Source organism: Peromyscus californicus, unplaced genomic scaffold, assembly GCF_007827085.1.
Source record: "Peromyscus californicus insignis strain IS unplaced genomic scaffold, ASM782708v3 Scaffold_3__1_contigs__length_106647218, whole genome shotgun sequence".
Lineage (NCBI taxonomy): Eukaryota > Metazoa > Chordata > Mammalia > Rodentia > Cricetidae > Peromyscus > Peromyscus californicus.
This window is the reverse complement of record NW_026294551.1, coordinates 52368208-52394460: the sequence shown is the minus strand read 5'-3', so window position 1 is coordinate 52394460 and position 26253 is coordinate 52368208. Positions and strand designations below refer to the sequence as shown.

Below are 26253 nucleotides of genomic sequence, written 5' to 3'. Positions count from 1 at the left end.
TAAGACGAGAGAACTTAGAAGGAACAGTAGATAAATATAGAGAGAAATCAGGCAAGAAAGGAGCTAGGCACGAGAACAGAACTGAAGCTGTATAGAAAGGATTTTATCCCAGAGGAATAAAGTAGACAAAGAGCATGGTGTACTTAGATTCTTTTCCCGAAAACAGTTCTCGACATTTGTAGTTTCTCTTCTGAGCCCCTGGGAAGTACATTATTAAGGCTGGTCCTTTAATAATGTACAAGATACACACACACACACACACACACACACACACACACACGTGACTCCCCCTTGTACCTCCTCTGCCATCTCTGCTTCTGTGAAACCATGTCCTCCCTGGGGATAAAGCTGAAGGGCCCTAAAACAGCAGTCTGATTGCTCCACGTGGGCAGTTTTTGTTGGTTTGGTGGTGCTGTGGAATCAAGCAAAGTGCTCCCCACTGGGCTACACACTCATGACTTTTTTTTTTTAATTTCTACATGTCCGATGAATCTAAATATCAGTCTTCTAACTTCCAGATGTTGTGGCCTATATTTGAGAAGTGTGCAGCATCCCAGAGAAATCTCTCGGCAATGTGACTTGTTAACCCATCCAGAATGATTACTGAACACGTAAACAACTTAACTAGCCTCACACTCACTCCCCTGGCCAGCCCACTCTAAAAGACTAATGCAGAGCTTGATGCGGCCCACAGACTGTCATTACTCCCTTCACTACCAACCCAGAACCCCCGGCCTAGCCTGAGAGACCATATTATCAACAACTGTTGTCCCAGTCTGGCCCTTACCAAGTACTCTTTCCCCTCATAAGCCAAGGTAACACACCTTAGGAATCTACTCTTCCAGGCTGAAGAAAATGGCTCAGTAGTTGGGGGTTGGAGATGGCTCAGAGGTTAAGAGCACTGGCTGGTCCTCAGTTCAATTCCCAGCAACAATATGGTGGCTCACAACCATCTGTAATGAGATTTGGTGCCCTCTCCTGGTGTGCAGGCATACATGCCAGAACACTGTAGACATAATAAATAAATCTTTATGAAAAAAAAAAAGGCTCAGTAGTTAAGAGCACTTACTGTTCTTTTGGAGTTCAATTCCCAGCACCCACATGGCAGCTCACAACTGTCTATAACCCCACTTCCAGTAGACCTGACATGCTTTTCTGACCTGTCTAGGCACCAGGCAGAAACATCATGCACAGATATATATGCAGGCAAAATACCAATATACATAAAATAAATCTAAAAAAAAAAAAACCAGTTTGTGGTGCACGCCTTTATAAACTCAGCACTCGGGAGGCAGAGGCTGGCAGATTGCTATTAAGTTCAAGGCCATCCTGGTCTACAAATCGAGTTCCAGGACAGCCAAGGCAGCTACACAGAGAAACCCTGCCTTAGAAAACAAAAAACGCCGGCGGTGATGGCGCATGCTTTTAATCCCAGCACTCCGGCAAAGGCGGGCGGATCTCTGTGAGTTTGAGGCCTGCCTGGGCTACAGTGTGAGTTCCAGGAAAGGCGCAAAGCTACACAGAGAAACCCTGTCTCAAGAAAAAAAAAAAAAAAAAAAAAGAAACTACTCTACTCATCCTACCAGATCTTTAGACACATCATAAAGGCACAATAAGTGTGTACAGAGATCAATGAAAACAGAACACAAGAAATAAACCTAGATAGGAATTCCAACTATCTCTATCTATCTATCTAGATATATATGGGGGGGAGGGAGGGCAGCTTTCAAAGTACACAAAGATGCTTATTTCCAAAATGGCATTTGGGTAAATACTAAGATTTAATTTGTACCTTATACTTTGCACTAGGTAAAAAGTTTAAAAGCCAAAAACTAAAACCATAAAAGTATTAAAATTAAAAGAACATGGCATCATCAAAGTCTTTGGAAGCACACGAGGTCCTTCCAATAATCTCACCCAAGGCTTTTAAATATTGCCAGAGCGCTTACTGTCCTTCCAGAGAACCAGAGTTCAATTCCCAGCACTGCATCAGGTGACTCACACCCCCCTGGTAACTCCAGCTCCACAAGAGCCTATATTTGAGAAGTGTGCAGCATCCCAGAGAAATCTCTCGGCAATGTGACTTGTTAACCCATCCAGAATGATTACTGAACACGTAAACAACTTAACTAGCCTCACACTCACTCCCCTGGCCACTCTAAAAGACTACTGGCCTCTGCAGGACCTGCACAAGTGCACACACATTAGGGATATAGTTCACTGGTACACAGAGCAACGTTCTAATTCAATTTGTTTGATAAACAAACAAAATCCCTCACATACGAAACTAAATCTCCTTTCCTTGCTTTACTTTCCCATTGCATTAACACAGATTTTATTATTTGTCAGCAACCACATCTCCGGGCTGCAAAGAGTGTGCAGGCCGGGGAGGACGTGCGTCCATCTCCAGACCAGAAAGCACGCTCCTCACTGGAACATCAGAAGACTGGTTTAACACTGTGTTGTAATCTGGTAAAATGGAACCACAGAGGGAGACAGGTGAACAGACCTGTATCACCTCTACTCATCTGTACCATCTTTGTGACCTCTTGTAGATGTCCTCCGCTCCCAAACAATACACATATATCAGTAGAAGATGTTGTTATAAAACTATGAGACCTGGTTATAGCATCTTCGGAGTGTTTGCCAATGAGAAACAATGGAAGTGTCAAAAGGGGACAGGGGACAGGGGACAGGGGACAGGCCTGGTGCCTCGTCATTACTGTCAATTACATACAACTTAAAAAAGCGTGTTTATACAAAATTGCTTACAAATGCATCTATCTCTAGAATACATCAACAGTGAGGCAACTGTTCTGGGAGACAACCTAATAGAGACAGAGGTCAGAAGACTTCTCAACAAACCTTCTAGGATCTCTTGAAGTAACATATTATCTACCCAGAATAAAATTTAAACCAGAAAAACCCTGTTCTAGTCTACTTTCCAAGAGAATCGCCATTAGTAATCCTTACATGGGCATCTCCATCAAATAAAAACTCTTGACCCACAGTGGGAAAAAAGTACCAGCCATGAATTTTATGAATAACTCTGTGACCGTCACCATCTGGACAATACAACCTTCCTGACAATAGAATTACACCCCCAATAAACCCATCATATGCTCCCCTTACTACACCCAATCTACCCAACACCATAGCCTGGCCTACTCAAGCACATTCACAACACTGACAGCTGGGCAAAGCATCCAGCATAAAGTCTATTTGGTAATCAAGAGTATCTCATGCAATTTACTGAATACTGGACTAAAAGTGGAAACACTAGTCATCTTTACTGTTTTAACACTGTCGAGTCAAACTCTGAAGTCAAGGACCACCTGACTAATGAATTGCTGGAGCTTTTCCTAGGTTTGAATAATTGTTTTTGTTATTTAGACTGTTTGAGTATGGGGGCTGATATAGGGTCTCCTGTAACCCAGGCTAGCCTCAGACTCACAATGCAGCCAAGAGTGACTAACTTCTGATGCCCTAGCCTCCAGCATCTGAGTGCTGAGATTACAAGTGTGCATCGGCATGCCTGACGGTGACGTGTCGCTGTGCAGCACCATGTGGTGCTGGGGTTGAATCCAGTCTCATGCACACTAGATGAGGACTTCATAACTGAGTACAGCTCCAGCCATGGTTGGTTGTGGGGGTGTCGGGGTGTTTTTAAGTTATGTGGATAGGTGTTTTACCTGCATATGTTTGTGGACCATTTGTTAGCCCTGTGTCCATGGAGACCAGAAGGTGTCAGATCCCCTGAAACTAAAGTTACAGGCTGCTGTGGGCTGCCATGTGGGTGCTAGAAACTGAACCTGAGTTCTCTGGAAAAGCAGCCACTGCTCTTAACTGCTGAACCATCTCTCCAACCTCCAGTATTATGTTATGTTTTGGTTTTTTTTTTTTTCTTTCTTTTGGTTTTTCAAAATAGGGTTCTCTATATAGCCCTGGATGTACTGGAATTTGCTCTGTAGACCAGGCTGGACTCAAACTCACAGAGATCCTGCCTGGTGCTGGGGTTAAAGGCATGTGCCACCACTGCCCACCCTGTATTATGTTCTTAATCTCAAGTAACACGGAAGATCTAGGGGAGAAAGGTCATGATGTCTACAACTTACTCTCTGAGTTCAACAACGTAATACAGACGCCTAAGATTATACAAGTATGTACAGGTCTATCTATAGATACAGATCTATGGAGGTAGGAGAAAAGCTAATATAGTTAAATACTGATAACTGGTGAATCCAGGAAGAGGTTAAATATTCTAACAATTTCTCTGGGGGCTTAAAATTTTTCAAAATAGTCGGGCGGTGGTGGCGCACGCCTTTAATCCCAGCACTCGAGAGGCAGAGCCAGGCGGATCTCTGTGAGTTCGAGGCCAGCCTGGGCTACCAAGTGAGTTCCAGGAAAGGCGCAAAGCTACACAGAGAAATCCTGTTTCGAAAAACCAAAAAAAAAAAAAAAAAAAAAAAAAAAAAAAAAAAAAAAAAAAAAAATTCAAAATAACTTGGGGGGGATTTTTTTTTTTAAACCTATTCAAGTTTCAAAAAATTAGTTCAACTGCTAACCTCAAAATGCTAGCCTTGCACTACAAACTCAAGAGCAAAACACAGGTCTCTGTAGCATCACCCACAGGCGATTCAGCTCACATGACATTAGAAAGTGGGGGGGGGGGGGCACTTCTACAACCTCAGCCTTTGGGACAAGGGAAGTTGACACAAGATGATGAATTCATGGCCAGCCTGGACCACATAGCAGGCTCCTGCAACAACAGAGGACAAGAACTGAAAACTCCAACACTGACTGACAGGACAGTTAGCTACTTCTTGAAGCCAAGGTGGTTCTTCAGGGCCGTGAAGACAACAGCCAGCTACAGAGGACGCAGTAAACTCCAGCACTCACTCAAGCTCCAGTCGGGGACCAGTGTGGCCAGAGCCAAGAGCAACATGAATATCTACAGAGGTAACTTTATTGGATACAAAGTGTCAGGGTGCAGAAGGGGCTAAGAGTCGGGCTCTACGGCAGGGGGTGGCTTCTCATCATCAGGGGGACAGTCGATGAAGTCAGCCAGCATGGCAGCCGTGTCGTCTTGCTCCTTTTAGGGACAAAGACACAAAATTCAAAGTCACACACACACAGGAGGTTAGGGCAGGCTGGAGCGAAGTCTCCCTTTACATAAGCAACTGCAGTCTTTGGCCGGCCAGTCCCAACGCCCCACCCGTGCCCTCCCGGGCTGACCCTCACCTTCTCCTGGGGAGCTGCAGCCTCTGCTTCTGCCTCCATCTCTTCTTCTGCAGGTGTCTCAGGTGGGGGTGGCACCTTGTCACCTCCACCCTCAGGCCCCTCTTCCAGCAGGGCAGGAGGAGCAGAGGACTCTTCTTCAACAAGCTCCTGAGGAGGCCCTGCTGTAGGGCTTCCCCCCTCCTGCTCCACCTCCTCCTGGGAGGGGAGCACCTCAGGGGCCAGGGTGGGCGCCGTCTCAGGCCCCGGCACCTCCTCTGCCCCTGGCTCTTCCACTTCCAGTAAGAGCCCAGGTTCAGGCTCTGCCTCAGGCTGTGCTTTCGGGGAGTCTGTAGGTGGCAGGGCAGGGGGCAGCGTTGGGGGGGGAGGTCCACCTTCTTCCACCTCTCCCCCTAGTGAACCAAACTCTTCTACCTCTTCCAACTCCTCTTCCTCCTCCTCTTCCTCCTCCTCTTCCTCTTCTAATTCACCTTCCTCCTCCTCAAATTCCTCCTCAAACTCTTCCTCCTCTTCCTCTTCAAAATACTCTTCTTCATCCTCCTCCTCCTCCTCAAAGTCGTCCTCTTCCTCCTCCTCCTCCTCTTCCTCCTCCTCTTCCTCCTCCTCTTCTTCCTCTTCATCACTGCTGTTGATATTAATAACTGTCAAATCTTCTTCCATGGCTGTGGGTCCTCCTCCTCCAGGAGTCCCTTCAGGGACCAGCTGGGGTGGTGGAAGTGTCACAGGACCAGAAACAGGTGGGGGAGGGGGCGGAGGAGGGGGGAGAGGCCCTGGAGTTGCAGGCAGTTCTTCAGAATCCTCCTTGGCTGGCACAGGAGGGGAGGCTGTTGGTGGGCCAGTAGGAGCCACCGGGGGAGGACTGCCTGATGGTGGTGGAGGTGGCAGGGATGGAAGCCCCTCGGGTACAATCACCACACTGTCATCAGAGTCACTTTCCAAGGAGATCTCCACATCAGACGCCTCCTCTTTATCATAGTGGACAAAGGCTGGCCGGGGTACTCTCCCACCAAAAGTTTCATCTGGAGGTATGCTAGGTGGAGGGGTCCCACTAGGAGCAAGGACAGGATCCTCACTGGAGCCTGCACGGTGGTTTTCGGGGCCAGGAAGGAGCCTGGGTGGGACAGACACCAGGCCCGGGACAGAGAGGCCTAAGTGGTTGGCTGTTGCTGGAGGCCCAGGGCGAGAGGGCACTGGGCCTGTGGACGGCATAGGGCCAGCTGAGGACATGGAGCCTACCGTGGGAATGGGGCCTGCCGAGGGCAAGGGGCCTGCTGGAGGTGCCGGGCCTGGAGACGGCATCGCACCTATGGAGGGTATGGGACCCGGAGGGTGGAAGGGGGGGGCCCTGAACGGAGATGGGGCCTCAGGAGGAGGAACGGGGGCAGGGGCGGGGCAGGCAGGGCCTGAGCTCTGCAGGGGAGGAACTCGGGGGTGTGTGAGAGCAGCACAGGTCACTAATGCTTCGGAGCAGAAGGAGGAAACCTAAGGAAGGAAGAGAGGGCCAGAGCATCAGGAACACAGGGTCTCCCACGGCAAGCATCAGGACAAAAGAACCCCGGAATCAGAGAAAGATCTGGCCAGTGAGCAATTACCTCAAGACTATCTTCCCCTTGGCCAAGAGAGAAAGCCTTCAGGGCACAGGCAAGAGGAGGTGGGCAGCGAGGGGAAGGCGCCAGCAGTAAAGCCAGCAGCAGGCGGTAGAGCTCTCGGCGACAGCAGGAGCTGTTGTAAGGGGAGCCGCCGAGAACCTCTCCCTGCTGGACACTCACAACCAGGGGCAGGACTAGATCATGAAGTCTCTGAAAAGAAAACAGCGAGTCGAGAAATGTCACCAAGACCACCCAACCCTTCAAGGCCAGGGCCTTGTTCCCAGGTTTTAATGGGCCCACCTCTGGGGTAAACACTCCCAAGTACACAGGGCAGTGGCCCCCTCCCCAGACTCCAAGAGGACCATCTCCACTAACCCTGTGAGTCTCCTCCTTGATGAGAGGCCCACACATGAGGATGGTCCGGCTGAGGCCTGAGAACAGAATGGCAAGTCAGAGGCAGACTGAAATGCAAAGACATACAGGCCAACAGGGCACCCAGTTCTGCCACTGCCTACCCTGGGCAAGGCATTTACCCTCTCGGTTTTCTTCCACTGGTATAAAATGGGGATGACAGATAATGCAGCTAAGACATTATCGTTGTCTATCTGTATACTTGAGAACTGGCCTCACCTTGACAACGAGACTGCAGATAGTAAGAATACATGGACCCAAGGAAAGCCATCGACTAACTGCATGGCATTCACTTAACTTCTGCCTACAGAGAAGCCCCCAAGCATCCTGCTCTGCAGGGCACATGAACTCCACTGGCATGGATCCATGGATTCCCCCAAGTGCTCGTACTGCCCCGGCACACACAGTGCACATGTAAAGTGCCTGAGTAAATTAAACTGAGACCTTGGAAGATCAGGAAAGACTACCTGATCCCCAATCTAAAGGCGGCATTGCTGTGGGATGGTATGTCAAATGCTCTGATTGGTCAATAAATAAAACACTGATTGGCCACCAGGCAGGAAGTATAGGCGGGACTAACAGAGAGGAGAACTGAGAGAACAGGAAGGTGGGAAGAGACACTGCCAGCCGCCGCCATGACAAGCAGCATGTGACGATGCCTGTAAGCCATGAGCCACGTGGCAAGGTATAGATTTATAGAAATGGATTAATTTAAGATGTAAGAACTAGATAGCTAGAAGCCTGAGCCATTAGGCCAAACAGTTTAAATAATATAAGCATCTGTGTGTTTATTTTATAAGTGGACTGTTGGACTGCTGGGGTTTGGTGGGACCGGAGAGAAAACTCTCCAGCTACACGGCATGACTGTCTGCTCCTGCGTGCTCTCTCTCCTTTGCCAACTGGGTTTGGCTTTTCGTTTCCCGTCGACCCACCTCTCAGTGCAGCTGCACACACATCGCTGTTGGCGTTCCTGTCTCCCTTTCTGTGGCTGGAGGGGGCCAAAGCTTCTCCCACATCAAGCTTTAGCTTCTTCGGGGCACTTGGCTTTCCACTTTGCAAACCTCCATCGGAGCTTCCTCTGGGACCACACAGCTTGTGGTAAAAGGAAACACAGTCACGCGAACAGGCAAACAGGAAGTCAGGACAGTCAGGAAACAGACACAGGAGCTGGGGGAACAGGAGCCAAGGTCTCACTCACCTTCAGAGCATCCGCTGGTGGAGAGATGTCACTGAGTAGGTGGGTGAGCAAGGCCTCTCCTGAGGCTCCTCCCTGGAGCATCCCTGCTGAGGCCCCACAAACCTGCACCCACAGCTCTAAGATAGCATACACCTTGGTCCGAATGGTGCTGGAGCAGGAGCAAGGAGAGCAGGGTATGAATAAGGCCCGACATGCCACAGCCCCTGGGGCACCTACGTATCCTCACCACCCTCTCCACTCTATCCCCTTCCTGGACAATCACCTGTAGGGCCTCTCCTGGCCTGGAGCCAGAGTATCCCTCCCAGGGCTCCAGGTGCTGAGGACCTGGGGAAGCAGGCGGCTGATCAGGGCCCCAAAACGCAAGAGTCTGCCTCCACACCTGGGGGCAGAGGATGGAACAGTGGCCTTCATTTCCAGTAGGTTCGTTCCCTCTCCACACCATGACCATCCCACTTACGCAAGGATCAGTGCAGAGAGCAAGTCCAAGGCTTCCAGGTGGATAGAGGGCAGCAGCAGCAGCCTGAGGGGACCATCTCCAAGCAAGTTCTGAAGAAAAATTCAGCAAAAGAAAGATGGAAAAAGGAAAGGAGAACCAGAGAAAGACAGAAAGAGAGCAGGTGAATCAGACTGTACAACATGGACCCACTCCCTGGCCCAACTCGACCCAAACCCATCTCCCATCCTGCAGGAGAGGAGAGCTGAGCCCTTCAACAATGCCATGGCTCACCCCTAAACTCACTCTCTGTACTGACCACAGGTGGCTCTGCTCTGTGTGAGCGAGTCCACTGACAGCCACACATGTGTCAGGGACAAAGTTTCAGAGATGACACTGTGGGTGCTGTCCAGATGCCCAGGGTCCCAGGCAAGGCTACAAGTAGAAGACAAAGTCCACTCACAATATTCTTGCTACTGATGCTGAGAATCCGGCAGATGAGGTCCAAGATTTCCTGCACAGGAACGGACACAGGAGCCCCAAACTCAGAGCTAGAGAACCAGAGCAAAGAGAACCTCAGAGCAGTCACCGGAGCTTGACTCCATACACCCACCTCAACTTCTCCAGCCCCAAGACCATTCCCTCCAATACCTACACACCTGAGCATGAGCCCCAGGCAACGGGCCAGTCCTGAAAACCTCTGCCGAAGCTGGAGGAGGACATGAGTGTTACCATCTTCTGATTGGGAAAGCAGCATCTCTACTCCAGGGCCTTCACTCTGCACAGGAGCTGGGCAGCAACACAAGCACCTGTACACTCTGTCTTTCTCCCATCCCTCCTTTTTCATTTGTGTGAGCTGCCAGGTGGGTGCTGGGACTCAAACCCCGGTCCTCTGGAAGAGCAGTCAGGGTTCTGAACCACTGAACCATCTCTCCAGCCCCCATCCTTTCTCATTTGCGGTAGATGACACGCTTATCTTCTCATCCCTGATGCCCAGAAACCCACTGTCCTGCCTCTCTGGACCACCCTCCTGTTCCCTTCTGCCACACAGCCCGTGGAAGCCCATCCATCTCCTGACCACAAAGTCCCTACCGGTCTCTGCTCCCTCATACAGGGTCCCCAGCAAGCTGTGCAACGAGGCCAACAGGCTGTGCAGCTCCTGCTCCCAGTTCTCTGTGTGCTTCAGACCCTGGGAAAAGCCAGCACCTAAAGAGGGCAACCTGGAGTAACACTCACAGGCCAACTGCAAAAGGGCAGAAAGCTGGTCAGAAAGGAACTAGCTCAGCCCTGGGTCTCCCACCCCACTAATACCAGAGAGACAGAGATCAACAAGAGCTCAAGGAACAGGGAAGCACGAATCTCTAAGAGAACGAAAGCAGGAATTGTGTACATTAACGGGGAGAAAGCAAGAAGAGGGTCCAAATGCTCTAACAAATAATGCCTAAGAATGAGCCCTAAAAGATAGCCCAGGTCAGAACCCCTGGGCTCTGTGCCTCTCCCTTCCCTTTACCTGTTGGAGCTGAGGGTTCAAGGCATCTAACCGAGACAGGAAAAAGGAAGCCAGCTTGCCCTGGAGGAAGGAAGAAGGGAAGAGGTTATGGGGCAGTGACAAGATTCTCCACAGCAGTCTTTCCACCTGAGATTCTGCTTTCCTATAGACACAGGAAGCGTCAGGCATCCATGGGACAGGGACAGGTTATTAGCAGGTGCATTTCTGTGGTAGAGAGACACCCTGAACATGAGCTCTGGTTCTTAGCCTCCTTCCAGGGAAAAACGGCCTGGCCCCTGCCCCCAAAACAACTGGGGTCCCTCTGCTAGTTTTTGCAATGACAGTCCTTTCTTCTGAAGCCAGATGGCAGTTCTGAAAAACAACTACCCGCAGTCCGACTCCATGAGCTGAGGTACAGAAATGAGGACCCAGAATGAATGCACTGCCCAGAGGGATGGGCACAGGACTGGGTCACAAGAGCAGGCTGTGGAGGGGCAGAGCAAAGGCAGCAAATCTTGGAGCTGACACATGTCTATTAGCAAACCCTCTGCCTGATACAAGAGGGTGAGGAGTGAGTGTTCAGCCTAAGGTCCACAACTGATTTGAGGTAGAAAAGGGGGGCTTGTGAATACATGAGTAATACTGGGGGAAATCCATCATTAGTTTCAGTAACTAAGTAAAATGTAGTATATCTCTCCATTTTTTTCTTTTTCTTTTGTTTTTGAGACAGAGCTTCTCTATGTAACAGCTCTGGCTAATCCTGGAACTCGCTTTGAGATCAGGCTGGCCTTGAACTCAGAGAACCACCTGCCTCTGCCTCCCAAGGGCTGGGATTAAAGGCTTACACCATCACACCTGGCTCTCTCAATTTGAAATGCAAACAAATACGCTTATCAGCAGGACCAATGACTGTCAGCAATGAACTCATTTGTTCCTTTCACATTGTAACAGACCTTAACACATCAACTGCATGCATCACAAATTCAAATCACAGACTTAACAAGACCTAGTTCTACAGTGAATTGTAATTCTACGCCGCCATGGTACCCACTGTGAATGGGTACCATTCTCTCATACCAGAAGTAGGGCTCAGTCACCCTGAGTTTCTAGTTCTCCCTTCCCTTCTAGTTTCTCACTGTGGGCAATCCTGAAATGTGCTTTCCATAACTTCTCATGAAGACCAGCTCCCTAGATCTAGCTTGCTTGACCCAGGACCCTGATGACCTCATACCAGTAGACTGTGCAGATCTGCCACAGTGATCATCTGGGGCTCATAACTACTTCCTTTAAACTCACCAGGTACAAGGGAAACCAAGGTAGTTCTTGATCCCTGAATATCCCTGTGCCTTCTAGGTGTGCCATACTTCTACAAAGTCCCTGGAGGACAGGTAAATAACAGAACCTTTACTTCTCTATTTCTCCTAGTCACTGAAGGAATGCTCTCTACCTTAAAATTACTACTTTAAAGCATGACCTGAGCTGGCTAGACAGCTCATCCAGTCAAAGCCCAGTAACCAGAGCCCATGGTAAGAGAGATCTACTCCTAAAAGTTATTCTCCAACTTACCATGTGCACAAAGGGATCACACGCATATACAAATTTTCTTAAAGATCTTATTTAACCTGTTAATAAATTTACATATCCTATTCTAAAAGATTTATTTTTAATTTTTGTGTTTTTGCACATGCATGTCTCATATATGTTGATATTTTTAAAAAGTATTTATTTATCTATTTATTTATTCATTTATTTATCTATCTATCTATTATGTATACTACACTGTTGCCTACATATATGACTTCAGGCCAGAAGAGGGCGTCAGATCTCATTACAGATGGTTGTGAGCCACCATGTGGGTGCTGGGAATTGAACTCAGGACCTCTGGAAGAACAACCTGTGCTCTTAACCTCTGAGCCATCTCTCCAGCCCAATGTTGATTTTTTTCTTTCCACCACCTAGGTTCTGGGAATCAAACCCAAGTCATCAGACTCGGTGGCAAGTGCCTTACACATTAAAGTCATCAGACTCGGTGGCAAGTGCCTTACACATTAAAGTCATCAGACTCAGTGGCAAGTGCCTTACACATTAAGCCACCTTGCCAGCTCTAGTCTGTAATTTTTAAACTATTTCAAAACACTTTAACTGAAAGAGAATGTTCCTAATTCCATGCATTTTTGTTTTATGAATTTAAACTGTAACTCTGAGAAGGCTGAGGATGTAATTCAATGGTTGGATTGAGCTCATTCCACAGCAGAAAAGAAAAAAACAAAAATCCTGTCCTGATCACTTACAACTTCTATTAGTTGTGATTAAGAGCACCCAAATGAAAATGGAAGAATCAGTACAAATATGTTCACTGAGAAATACCTGCTTTGAGACTTCACATACTGTAGGTAACTAGTTAGTGACACACACCCCTTATCCACAAGCAATATGTATCAACACCTCCAGTAGACTGTTGAAACCATAAATTCCAAATTTATATATATATGTATATATATACAGATAGATAGATAGATAGATAGATAGATAGATAGATAGATAGAGATAGAGAGAAAGAGTAGGCTATATGTTTTTTTATGTTATAAGTAATTTCAAATCACATATATGGTAGGTTTTATGTTTAATTTGTTTTGCTGGGTTTTTTTTGGTTGTTGTTGTTGTTTTTAAGTTTCACTGTACAACCTAGACTAACTCCAAACTCACGATCCTCCTTCCTCAGCCACCCCAGGGCAAGCACCCCCACCCCCGTCTATGTTTTTACTAACACACTGACCTATCAAAGTTAAGTCACAAACTGGGTACAGTAAGAGCTTAACGACCTCTGATAGTAAACCACAGCGACTGTAAGAGCAGGCCGCTGTGGAGTTGTACACAACCTCGTTCTCCTTCTCGGCATCCAAGCTGCTCTCTGCACTGTCAGACATTAGAGCACGGTGCTTGTGCTCCAACAACCCTTCTTTTACTTTAGGGTGAGCTCAAATGCTGTTCACTCAGGCTTGCCAAAGGGAAGCTCTAAAGCACTTCCTTTAAGTGAAGAGGCTTAAAGTTCTTAACTTAATGGGAAAGGGGAAATGCTGACATGCTGGGATCGACTGTAAGAGCAAGTCTTCTCTGAGTGAAATTGGCAAGGAAAGGCTTGGTGGCAAGCACCTTCTCCATGACAAAGCCATGCTACCATTTCTGCCTAAACAAGGGGAGCTGAAACCAGAAACACCAAAGCCAGAAATAAAGGGGGGTGCTACTAAAGTCTCTTTAGCACCATCCTTCCTGATGTTAACAGTAACACCTCTTACTGTTTCAGGAGCAGGTAGGACAGCAGTAAAATCAAGCAGAGCGTTCTAAAGATCAACAGGAAGACTAGGAAGAGAGGGTTGAGGGTGGGGCCTGGAGCGCAGCTCAGTGGTCAAGCAGTCATTAGAAAGGGGGTGGCGGTAGCAGGGCTGGAGAGATGGCTCGGCTGTTAAGCATACTGGTCGCTCTTGCAGAGAGGACTCTGGTTTGGTTCCCAGCACTCACATGGCAGCTCACAACCATCTGTTAACTCCAGTTCTGGAAGACTTAACACCTTCTGGCCTCTGCAGGCACCAGAGACATGTGTGGCTCATAGAGAAACACACAAGCAAAATACTCATACACATAGCTTTTTAAGAAATAAATCTAAATTTAAAAATTAATACAAGAGGGTGTGAGAGAGGGACAGAAGAGGAAGGAGCTTATGGGCCCTAGCACTAGACAGACAAGCTCCAAGCCCTATTCATCTTAGGCAGGTAATTTACAGCCATGTCCTCACTGTGAGGACTAAATAAGTACTCCATGGTAGCATCATTATCCAATAATGTTGCGATAAGAGCTTAGAAATGGCAGGGATGGAATCTAAGTGGAGAGCTGTCACAGTTTCCTAAGTACTTACTTTTAGAGAGCCACAGGCCCGAGGAAAATAGGTCACACAAGCCTTCATTCCCTCCAAAGCTGATTGCTCACACTGTGGGAAAAGCAGAAATCAGAAGAGGCCAAGCATCAACAGCCCATACATACTCTTCCGTCTCCTCCCTGGCCCCAAGGTCTCTTATCCTGAATAGTCAGTCACTATTTTCTTAGTCTCACACTTTCTAAGTCCTACTCCCTAAACAGTTCCTATAACATTATTTAATCCAAACAGTATAAAAGCCAGAACTGCGAAGTCTCACCTCTGGTCTGAGGCCCAGCAAGGAAGTAAGAAGCCCAGGAAGGTGGTTGGTGGAGATGTCCCGGAACAGCGTGGGAAGCTGGGATGCATACCGGAGCAGATCCCTCAGGATAGCCACAGCCAGCTCCATGGTGGGTGGTGAGTCCTGGGACTAAAGCAAAGGCACCCATGCGGCAAACCTTACCCTCACTGTCACAGGAAGAGGGTCATGGGGTACAACACCACAGGGCTCTCAAGAAACACCACAGCTGCCGGGCGGTGGTGGCGCACGCCTTTAATCCCAGCACTTGGGAGGCAGAGCCAGGCGGATCTCTGTGAGTTCGAGGCCAGCCTGGGCTACCAAGTGAGTTCCAGGAGAGACGCAAAGCTACACAGAGAAACCCTGTCTCGAAAAACCAAAAAAAAAAAAAAAAAAAAAAGAAACACCACAGCTAATGTCAATATTACCATCACATTTACCACATTTACCATCAACAAGAAAGAGGTTACAAAAGGAACATACTTGTCTGTAGAAAGGACATGTTTATATTTTAGTAGCTAGTGTCTGGAAAACTGGGGATGTCCACTTGCTTAGCATGCATGAGGCAATGGGTTCCATCCCCAGAACCTCAAAAACAATAAATTACAAAAATGTATCTGCGTCACAGGAAAGCTGTTTGAAAACAAGTAACAAAGCCACACCTAAAAGACCTGAGTGTTTAGATCTCAAAGGTCCTTATCTCCCACACTGCATTTCTCTGCCCCATCTCTCCAAGTGTAACTCACACCCACCCTGGAATTCATGGGGAAAAGCTACTTTGTTTCAGGACTTTTCTGGAAAATTAACAAGAACCTGAAGGGGGGAATAAAACAATCACTTGGCATACATCTTCTTCTAAACCAGAGGAGACTATGTGCCAACAACCCAGAGAAGAATATTAACTAAGAAAATATGAAGAGCCAGGCACCGGCTGTGCCTGCAGGCCTAGCTATCAAAGGAGCTAAGGCAGCAGGAGGGTGGCCTGGGTGTTAGCTTATCGCAGAAGGAATTCATTCATTCATTCTCTATCTTCTTCTCTTACTGATTGATGATCGACTGACTGATTTGTGAAGGCAGGAGCATGAAGTCAGAGGACACCCTTCAGGAGCCAGTTTTCCTTCCTCATATCCAGGACTGAACCAAGGTTATCGGGCTTGGCAGCAAGTGGCCTTACCCGCTAAGCCATCTTGACAAATCCCTTCATTTTAAAAAGCAAGAACAGCTGGGCCCACGAACTACAAACAGGCCTTCAACACTGCCCAGCAATCCCACTACACTTCTCTCCAGCTAGCTTTCTCCACTGAACTTCCAAATCCCAATCCCCACCACTGTCATCCCGCATGGCCTTGCCTTCAATTTGGCCGAAAAAAACTGAAGCCAAAGACCAGGACTACCTTAGCTTCCAACTCCCAAGCCTGAAAATGTAGGCCTCCTCCCCTCCTCCTGGCCACACATGGCCCTGCACTGGGCTCAGTAACCTTTCTTCTCTCCCACCGACACGGGCACAGGCTCAAGTGGCCCCCATGTTAGAAAGTCTTTCTTCGAGCAAATACAAAACTCTAGCCCCAAACCCCATGCACTGCCCAATTCTGGCTCCTCTGACAATCAGAATCTTGAAAGGATCTTGTATCTCCCTCACTTCTTTCCCTCTTCTCGAAGTTGCTTCTCATCCCAATCCAATCCAGCTGTGTCTACAGCTCTTCAAAACCACTTTCATGGGGGCTGGAGAGATGGCTCAGCAGTTAAGAACACTAGCTGCTCTTCCAAAGGTCCCGAGTTCAAGTCCCAGCAACATGGTGGCTCACAACCATCTCTAATGAAATCTGTTGCCCTCTTCTGGCATGCAGGGATACATGTAGGCATAACACTGTATACATAATAAATAAATAAATCTAAAAAAAACCACTTTCACTCGTCTCATTAACTAAGATTGTAAATGACTCTGGGTCAGTCTGGTGCCACCTCTAGACTATAAACAGAGGTCACTCCCAGGAAGATAAACAGAAGTGACTCCCCTCCTGGAGTCCATCCAACTCACAATCTTACTTACTCCTCCCTCTTCCTTTGGGTTCCATCCAACCCACAATCCTGGTTATCTCGGGGCCTGCTGTGTCAGTCTCAGCCTTTTCAGTAAACTCCTCCTCCACTGACACTCAGCGTGGTAGACACTTAGCTGGCAAGGACACAGACCAAAACCCACCCTCAGCTTCACTCCTGGCTAGACAGATAACTCCCCTGGGAAAACACAGCAACAGAAGCCCTCTTCCAGGTCATGGTCACATCAAGAGGATGTTTACTGAAATGGCTGCTACTCAACACTCCAGGTCACACTCAGTGTTTTCCTTTATTCCCTCTGAGTCTTGACTGCCTTCCAAGGTTCTGAAGGCCACAAATCATGATGTCATGTCTTCTCCCTCAAGCCAATCAATCAATCTGTCAAACGCACCTAACTCTATCAGCTCCACCACTACCACCTCGTGCAGGCTACTGCAAAGGTCCTCGACTCTCTCCAAGTCATCTACCTGGTCCTCCTTCTTCCAGTCCTCTCCTTACTGCTTCCTACTGCTTCCTTCTTCACCCAGAACCCAGAGGGAAAATTTCAAACGGGAAGATGTCATTCCCACCACTTCACTGTGGTGATATATTGTGTACCCCAATAAAGCTTACCTGGGGATCAGAGGACAGAGCCAGCCACTAAATTAGACATAGAGTTCAGGCAGTGGTGGCACACACCTTTAATCCCAAGAAGTAATATGGCAGGACACAGGACGGTATATAAGGTGTGTGGAAACAGGAACCCACTCTCTTGAGGTAAGCTAGTGGCTGGCTGTTCTGCTTCTCTGGTCTTTCAGCTTTCACCCTGATATCTGGCTCTGGGTTGTTTATAATAAGACCTTTTAAGATTCGTGTTATACTTCACTGTCACCACTACGGTTTGCACAGCCTCCAAATTACACCTACTGGATTCTTCATCCCCAACACAACAGTGCTGAGGCAGCATATTTCCCTGACTGAGTCAGGAGACCAGTTACCACAGGAGCAGCTCTGATACAGAGGAAAGCTCAGCACACATACACTCACTCATTCCCACCCCCAGATCCCACTGATACCATCCACCATGTTATAATGGAGCAAGCAGGTCCTCAAGAGATGGTTCTCCTTCAACTTGCCATAGTCCAGCTTCTAGAACCATGATTCAGATAAACCTGTTCTATATCTCAATCTGTGGCATTGTGTTAGAGCAGCAAGAAATCTACTTGAACTTCTAGTGAACTGCCACCACTCAGAGAATAAAGGCCAAATTCCTTATAAAATAAAAGCCTATGGCTGAAGCCAGGTGGTGGCGCACGCCTTTAATCCCAGCACTCGGGAGGCAGAGGCAGGCGATCTCTGTGAGTTCAAGGCCAGCCTGGGCTACAAAGCGAGTCCCAGGAAAGGCTCCAAAGCTACACAGAAAAACCCTGTCTCAAAAAACAAAAAACAAAACCAAAAAAAATAAAAAATAAAAAAAAAAATAAGTCCATGGCTGGTTCTCCTACATCTCCCTCCCCAATTGCATCTCAACCCCACCAACTTGCCATGGTTATCATTCTTCAAATGATCAACTTCCTCTTTATAGAGCTTTTACACTCTTAGAACACTGTGTAGCCCAATTTACTGATCAGAACAGAAAAGCACTGGTAAACTTCTGGCCCTATCCCTAAATCCACACCACCCTAGGTGGGCGTCAGATTCCCAGTCTACATTCTCAGAGAAGTAGTCTTTACTGTAATAGGTGTTCCTTCACAGTCAGCTGTATCAGTCTCAGTTCAAGTGACTTCTGTTAAACTAGAAATCTGCAAACTGTGCCATGTGAGGATATTACTTTACATGGCCCATAAGCTAAGAATTGTTTCCATTTTTACAGGACTGAAACACAGAATTTAACAGAAACTCCATGGCTAAACTGCTATCTGCAAACTACTGGTTTATAAAAAATATCCCAGTCCCTATATAGACTTAAGAGCCATCCAAGTGGAGTCCAAGAACCTCTTACCCTAAGCTTAGCACACAACTTGCTTACACAGTACTTAAGTGCAGAGGGCACAGGGGTGTTAGGGAGAGAGGTTAAAATGTCGTAAGGGTAACGAAGCCATAGGCGGAAACACACCTAAGGACTTACAGAAAACGGCAGAGGTGTCACTCCTTAGGAAGGAAGCCGTGACACTGAGTTGCGGTGTGCGAAAGGGCAAACAAGTAAAGTAAGCTCTCAGATTCGGAGGTTTAGAAAGATCTCTAGTTGAAGCTTAATCTCCTCTGTCCACAAAGCAGGAAACTGTTTTCACTCATTCTGTCCCCAGAGCTAATGTCCAAACACACCTGACCCATCCTGGGGGCAGAACCGAGGGGAGCAGATCCTTACCTGCAACACCTGCTGAATGCTCCGAAGCCAGGAGACACAGTGCTGCTGGAACAGCTCCGTGGGGCTCTCCCCTACCAGCAAGGACAGCAGACACAGGCCTTCAAACCTTCCAAACGAGACAGTGATGAGGAGGTGGAGGCCAGACTGCAGAGCAAACCACTGACTGTTCTTTTGTTCTTGTGGGGCTGCAGTTAGACTCCATCCCCAGATCTCCTGTGGTTCCTCTCTCCCGAGACACAGGGAGGGCTCAGGCTGAGGTAGAGTCTCAGGCAAGAAGGAAGCAGAGCTAATCTCAGTGGGGACCAGGAGATGGAAATGGTGAGTTCAAGTGAGCTCACAGAAGGAAACTCTCCACAGCTCTTGGAATGGGAAAAAGCTCTTGAATCCATGGGGTGGGGACAAAGGATACATAAATACACACTCAACCCCCTTCCTACAGGTACACCATCCTGAAGAAAGAGGGTTAAAGACTTACCGAGTTTTGATGGAACCAAGATGTGCATTACTGAGATTCACCAAAGCCCCAAGAGCTGAAAGATTCTAGAAGTGGAGGAAAACAGGAGTCAATCAGGCAAAGGCCACTAAAGATGCTGAAGAGATTCTCCAACCCCTTCACCGTCCCTGCGCCTAAGAAGGTTTTCTGAAGGTGCACTTCCTGAGTCCAAAAAGGCCATTAGCCTGTGTCACAGCTGTTTCCTCAAGTTCTATCTTGTCTGACGACCTCCCTCATCTCCCACACAAAAAAGAAAACACAAAAACACAGAGCTAAAAGAGGACAGCCCAGGACTCGAGAGATGGCTCAGAGGTTATGAGCACTGGCTGCCCTTCCAGAGGACTCAAGTTCAATTCCCAGCACCCACATGGCAGCTCACAACTGTCTGTGACTCCAGTTCCAGGGGATCCAACACCCTCACACAGACATACATGCAGGCAAAATACCAATGCACGAGAGAACAGCCTAACTCATCTACTAGATTTCAACAATAAGGCCACCACCAGCGCCTGGCTCATTCTTTCTAATTCCACATTACACTAGTCAGAAGAAGGCACAGCTGGATAAAATAAACAAGATCCCAGGACCATCTACATGGCTCAACAAGCCTGACAACCGGTATTTGACTCCCAGAAGCTACATGGCAGGAGCCAACTCCCAAAGTTGTCCTCTGACCTCCACATGAGCACCATGGCATGCATACATCCATACATACACAAAATTAATAAGTGTTTAACTTTTATATTGAAAAAAAAAGTCCCTACTCAGGTGGGAGAAGTTGTTCATTAATTTATTCAGTACATGTTTAATAGTGTGCTTAATGTTTACTTTAGGAGAAACACTGTTTTTAGGTGCTGGGTAGCTTATTTCCTAGGTGGAAGAAAGTGTAAATAAGAAATTCATAAGGTAAACACGCTGAACACTCACAATTAGAAGATCCAAAATGCTCCAAATCCAAAACATTGAGCTCTGAGGACCTGTCACAAGTGGAAACTCCACACCTGACCTTACATCAAAGTACAGGTGAAGCCTGGCTTGGTGGCTCACACCTTTAATCCCAGTACATGGGAGGTGGGTCTGAGTTTGAGGCCACCCTGATCTACAGAGCTAGTTCCAGAACAGCCAGGGCTACAGAGAGAAACCCTGTCTTAAAAACAAACAAAACAGCCGGGCGGTGGTGGCGCACGCCTTTAATCCCAGCACTCGGGAGGCAGAGCCAGGCGGATCTCTGTGAGTTTGAGGCCAGCCTGGGCTACCAAGTGAGTTCCAGGAAAGGCGCAAAGCTACACAGAGAAACCCTGTCTCGAAAAAACAAAAACAAAAAACAAAAAAAAAAAAAAAACCAAAAAAAAACCCACAGATGAAGCCTGTGGCACACATCTTTAATCCCATGAGTACCAGGGAGGAAAAAAGGCAGGTAGATCTCTGAGTCCAAGGCCAGCCTGGTCTACAGAGCAAGACCTAGGCAACCCAGAAATGCCTTAACAAAAGCTGGAGAGACGGCTCAGTGGTTATGAGCACTTCAAGAGGACACAGGTTCAAATGCTAGCACCCATGTAGTGGTTCACAACCATCTGCAACTCCAGTTCCAGGGGATCCAATGCCCTTCTGATCTCCATGGGACCAATACACATGTAGTGCACACACAAACATGCAGGCAAACATCACTCTTACACGCACGCGCGCACACACACACACACACACACGCGCGAAATAAAATCTAAAAACAGAAAGAAAAAAATTTTTAAAAAAAAGCCACAGGTACATATTTAATCAGGATTTACCAGGGGAAACAAAAAGACCCACTCAATTCCGTTAGCCATGATGCAGCTCCAACCCCTACACACAAAGGGTAATAAAATGCATCTTCAAAGACCAGAATGGCCAACAGCTACTTTCCCATAATGCCTCACATACGGCTAAGCCCTGCGTGCATTTCTCACTACAGATTGCTCTTCCTTCTCTCTGCTCTGTGGTGTGTGTGTGTAAGAGAGAGAAACAGGTAACACCAGTAAGACTAAAGCAGCACAAGCAGGTTTCCATAGCCCAGGTGACAGCCACAGTGCCTCAGCAGGAACAGTAAAGATGACATTAACATTAGAGAAAATGTCTCCGCTGACAACAATCCGGGAAATATGTGTGCAGGGCTCACTGAAGGACTAACTAGTCAGTGTACATCTATAACAGAACAAAAACAGGTGACTGGTAAAATGAGAGGGATTTCTAAAACAAACAAACAAACAACGTTAATGGGGTAGACAACTGGATTATTCCAAACAATCACCCAACTGAGGTCTGAAGAGAGAGTAGCAGATAAAAGCACTTACCACACAATCCTGTCTACCCAAGCTTGGTCCCCAGAACCCTGCCATAATAGCAGTATAAGATCTGCAACCCTAGTATCCCCTATTGAGAAACAGGAGGTAAAAGCATCCACAGAAGCTCCTGGGCTAGCTAGCCTGGCTTACACCATTGCCAAGAGACCTAGTCGAGTGACAGGAACTTGAGGACCTGACCGCTGTCCTAGCACTCTGACCTGTGCAATGTGCTACCCTTGTCCATACCCATCAACATCAACAAGCACACACAGCTGAGCAAGACAGCATTTGCCTTTAATCCCAGCAATCCCAGGCACCGGAAGTTAAGAGCTCAACAAGTTCCAGACCAGTCAGGACCACACAGTGAGACTTGTCTCCAAAAGAAAACAAGGCAGAACTTCACAGACTGCTTATGGAAGTGTGTAAGAAACCACATACTGGGGATGACACTCGGGTTTCTAGCTTGCAGGACTGAATGCATGTGAATTTTTTGTGCACAGGCTCCTAACCAGGTCTACAACGTTGTCCACTGCCTGCCTACCTACCCTCTCCTGCCTCAACTCTACCTACTCCCCTTCCTTCAATATCTAAACCCCTACCACCCTAAACAATGCCCGTATTTTCCGTTCCTTCGTGGAAATCTCAATACTCTATCCCGGGTTAGGGGCTTCATTCCAGATTCAATTTTGTGTTACAGCATTTTGTCTGCATCGCCATCATGGCTGCTATTGAAGCGTCTAACGGGGGATTAGGTCCTCAGCTAAGAGCTGGTAAATATCTGGGTTCAGTTACCCCAGGGAAAACACCCCCAAAAAAGTTTCGCCAAGAGAAAAATGCTGAAAAGCATTCAACTAGTTAAATAACCTGGCATGGAACTGATAGGCACATTTCTTTGTGCCTATCAATGACCTACCAAACAAGGCCTAATTTTTCCCTGGGGAAACGGCAGATAATGAAATACGTGAATCCCGTCCCGAATGGTAAATGAGAACTACTCTCCACCCGCGGCTCTGCTCTCCTCAAGCTCACAGCTGCAGCTTCAGGAAGGCGTGATAACAGTCCTGGCGGCCTCACCAGCCTTCCCACGATGACCGCGCGAGCTGCAGACTTACCTGAGCCCCACCCACTGTCCCATGCAGCCGCAATAAGCACATGAGCCCGGGCAAATGTGGGGCCCAGTGGACTGGGGGATGCACAGGGGCGACGGGGGACCCCGTTCGCGGCTGTAACAACCCAGAAACGCTCTCCAACAGCAGCAGACGCAGACGCGGGCCCGACCCCACCGTAGAGAGACCCCCAGTCCCGCCAGGAGCCCCAGCCGGGGAGCCCGCGGAGGGCCCACTAAGAACGGCTGCCGCCATCTTCCCAGGCTCGAGCAATGGCGTAGCGTGATGACGCAAACACAAGCGCGACGCACGCCCCTCGGGGAGGGGTCTTGAGGAGGGGGCTGCGACCGCGCGCGCGGGATGAATGGGGGCTGACGCCCTTGCTGCAGGAGGGAGCATGCGCAATGTGGGCGGTGCCGGCGCCGAGGCGGCTAGGGAGGGAGCCGCTTGCCCGGGGCCAGGCGCCGTAGGGCGGGGCGGAGGCGGTGCTCCGGCGGCCAGACACGTGGTCAGCAGGAAAGGCGCGGGAGTCTGAAAGATTTCAATCCCGTCTGGCTTCTGGTCTCCGTCTCCCCGGGGCTCAGGAATCCTATCCAAAGAGCGAGCCCCCAAGTCTGAAATCAGGAACATTCTAAACTGCATTTCCAACAACGGAAAAACAAATCAGACTGTGCACATGCCATGGAGAAAAAAGGGAAGTGCCATTCCGTCCCCAAGGCACTCCCACAGTAATGTGTGTACTTACATTAGTCTATACGCAAACATACAGTTTGTTTTTGCAAGAGTAGGGTTTGCCCTTGGCTTTTTACACTCACATCCGTTAATTTCATTGGCTGTGCCATGATTTAATCATTGCATCCTTGAATACTTAGCTGCTGCCCCAAGTTTCTCTAATACACTAGCCAACACCTTAATAACTGCACTTAAGTAATGGTTAGATTCAGATTCAATATCCATATATGTTCTCAGTTCCCTATCCAATTCTCAAGTCCCGAGATTCTGCTTGCTAAATACATTAGCTTGGGCTGAGGGTGTAACTCAGTGGTAGAGTGTTTACTTAATATGAGGGAGTCCCTCTGTTCAATCCCGAGCACCAGTTAAAACAACAAAAAGCATATATGTACACACACACACACACACACACACACACACACACACACACACCCCTCACACACTCCAGACGGGGTTATTTTTTTTTCCACTTCCGATTTCTAACACCACCCTTGTCTGTGTCATCACCCTCTCTCCTGACCGCTTAGAACCTTTTCAAAGGCCTCTCCATTATCTTCCCTCCCTCTGTAATAAGCACTCCACACAGTAACCGAATTTGGCTTTTCTAACACGAATCAGTTACTTGTTTTGTTGTTGCCTTTTGACAGGCTGGCATCAAGATAGTGGCAATCTTCCTGCCTCAGGCTCACAAGTTCAAGTGCTGGCATTATAGGCATGAGCCATCACAGCTTACTACAAATCGGTTCTTGTCATTCCCTGCTTAGAGCCCTTCAGTGGGTCCTAAATATCGTTAAGAAGAAGAAAATTCTCTTTTCTTACACATACTAGAATCTATATGATCTGACCTCAACATACACAAGTATCATTTCTCCCTTCTTCCTCTGGTCTTTTGTGACTATTTTTGGGGTAGGGAGATGCTTGTTTTTGTTGTCTTCCCTAGTCTTGAGCTAAACTAGCCTTTTTTTTCATCCTCCAGCAATGTCTATTCCCATTTCAGGGCTTTTGCACAGACTTCCAATTCTGCTGACTATAGGGGCCCACAGAGGCTCCCTAGTAAGGCCTTACTCAAGGTGAACTGGCCCTACCTCTCTTTTTTAAAAATAGTATATATTAAATTTATAACACAATAAGTTTCATTACCACTTACAGATTATATTTTAGAGGTGCTTTGAGACAAGGTCTCTTCAAGTAGGCTGGCCTCAAACTTGTAGCAATTGATGAACTAGCTTGACTCCATTTTAAGATTAGAAGCCATCTTATTATAAGGTCAAAAGAAGTTCATTCCTGTTTTCTGTAAAATGTGGGTTTAACCATGTCTTGACCCATATTCTGGAATTTGACTTGTTCCACACCCTAATACTCCACCCTGATAAGATGTTCTGCCAAGTACTTATGTCACCAAAAAACCTTGAAAACCCCTAGCCTTGCAGTTTAGGAGTTAAAATAGGCCCTACCTTCTCCTGTGTCTGATGCTATTTTCTCAAACCCCACTTTAGGGAGGTAGCCTGACAGAAAATAAAGCTTGCTTAATTCAACTAAAAGAATTTGGCGGGTTTCAACCTCCTGAATGCTTAAGGGAAGTTCCTTGTCTGTGTATCCTGCATAATGGGTGTTAACAGCTTAGATGCAAGATTGTAAAACATCTGTAGCGAACTTCTGCCCTCTGGGGTTCTCCCATTGTGCTGTAAGCCTGTGTTTAAGACCTCCTCCCTCCTTCAATAAACAGCATTCAGCATTTAAAAAAAAAAAAAGACTTAAAAAAAAAAAAGAAAATTTGGGTAGGGCTGAAGAGATGGCTCAGAGGTTAAGAGCACTGCTTGCTCTTTCAAAGGTCCTGAGTTCAATTCCCAGCAACCACATGGTGGCCATCTGTAATGAGATCTGGTGCCCTCTTCTGGCCTGCAGGGATATGTGCAGACAGAACACTGTTTACATTATAAATAAATAAATCTTTAAAAAAAAAATTGGGTAATGGTCTTTACTCTCACTTGGTGGGATTACCACAATCTTCCTGCTTCTGCTTCTTGAAGACTGGTATTAAAGGCATATATCGTCATCACCACACCTAGTTCTCCATTGTGCTCCCCCCATCCCCACAAGTCCTCAAGCAGGGTCTCACTATAAATCTTAGTCTAGACTCGAACCAGCATCCTTCATCCTCAGCTTCCAAGTTGTGGGATTACAAGCATTTACCACCACACCCAGGTCTCATGATCACATTTCCATAGACGTAAATAATGTACTGTGGTTATATTACATCTCCTATCCTCTCATCCTGTCCATTGCTTCCCCTTCCCTACGCATTGGTCCCCTTTCTCTTCTCAATTACTACACTGACTTTCATGTTTTTAAAAAGAAAAAAAAATTAGATTCTACATATTCAAGAACATGTGATCCTTATGTTCTGAATCTGGCTTATTTCACATACCATGAGTGATCTCCAGTCTTCATATTCCTACATGTGATATGATTTTGTTCTTCATCCGGGCCGAATATACTTCATTCTGAATATGTGCTTAATTTTCTTTATCAATTCTTACTTGATGAGCACCTAGATGCCACGGCTTAGCTATTGTGAGCAGCGCCATGGTGAACACGGGTTCCAGGCACCCCTTTACTTCTTCTGCTTTTGCTTC

At 47.4% G+C, this 26253-nt stretch overlaps 1 protein-coding gene across 1 annotated transcript; it reads right to left on the bottom strand.

Moving 5' to 3' along the window:
- Positions 1 to 4948: 4948 nt before the first annotated feature.
- Positions 4949 to 23270, bottom strand: Pelp1 (proline, glutamate and leucine rich protein 1). Its single transcript, XM_052757771.1, has 17 exons — positions 22892 to 23270; positions 19444 to 19508; positions 18969 to 19074; positions 14549 to 14698; positions 14272 to 14343; positions 10380 to 10439; positions 9962 to 10112; positions 9529 to 9658; positions 9333 to 9420; positions 8894 to 8982; positions 8699 to 8815; positions 8437 to 8584; positions 8171 to 8330; positions 7203 to 7258; positions 6831 to 7037; positions 5242 to 6720; positions 4949 to 5092 (listed from the first exon to the last, which is right to left on the bottom strand). The coding sequence occupies exons 1-17, from the start codon at positions 23138 to 23140 to the stop codon at positions 5000 to 5002; spliced, it is 3420 nt and encodes a 1139-aa protein (XP_052613731.1). The 5' UTR covers positions 23141 to 23270; the 3' UTR covers positions 4949 to 4999.
- Between the last annotated feature and the right edge of the window lie 2983 nt (positions 23271 to 26253).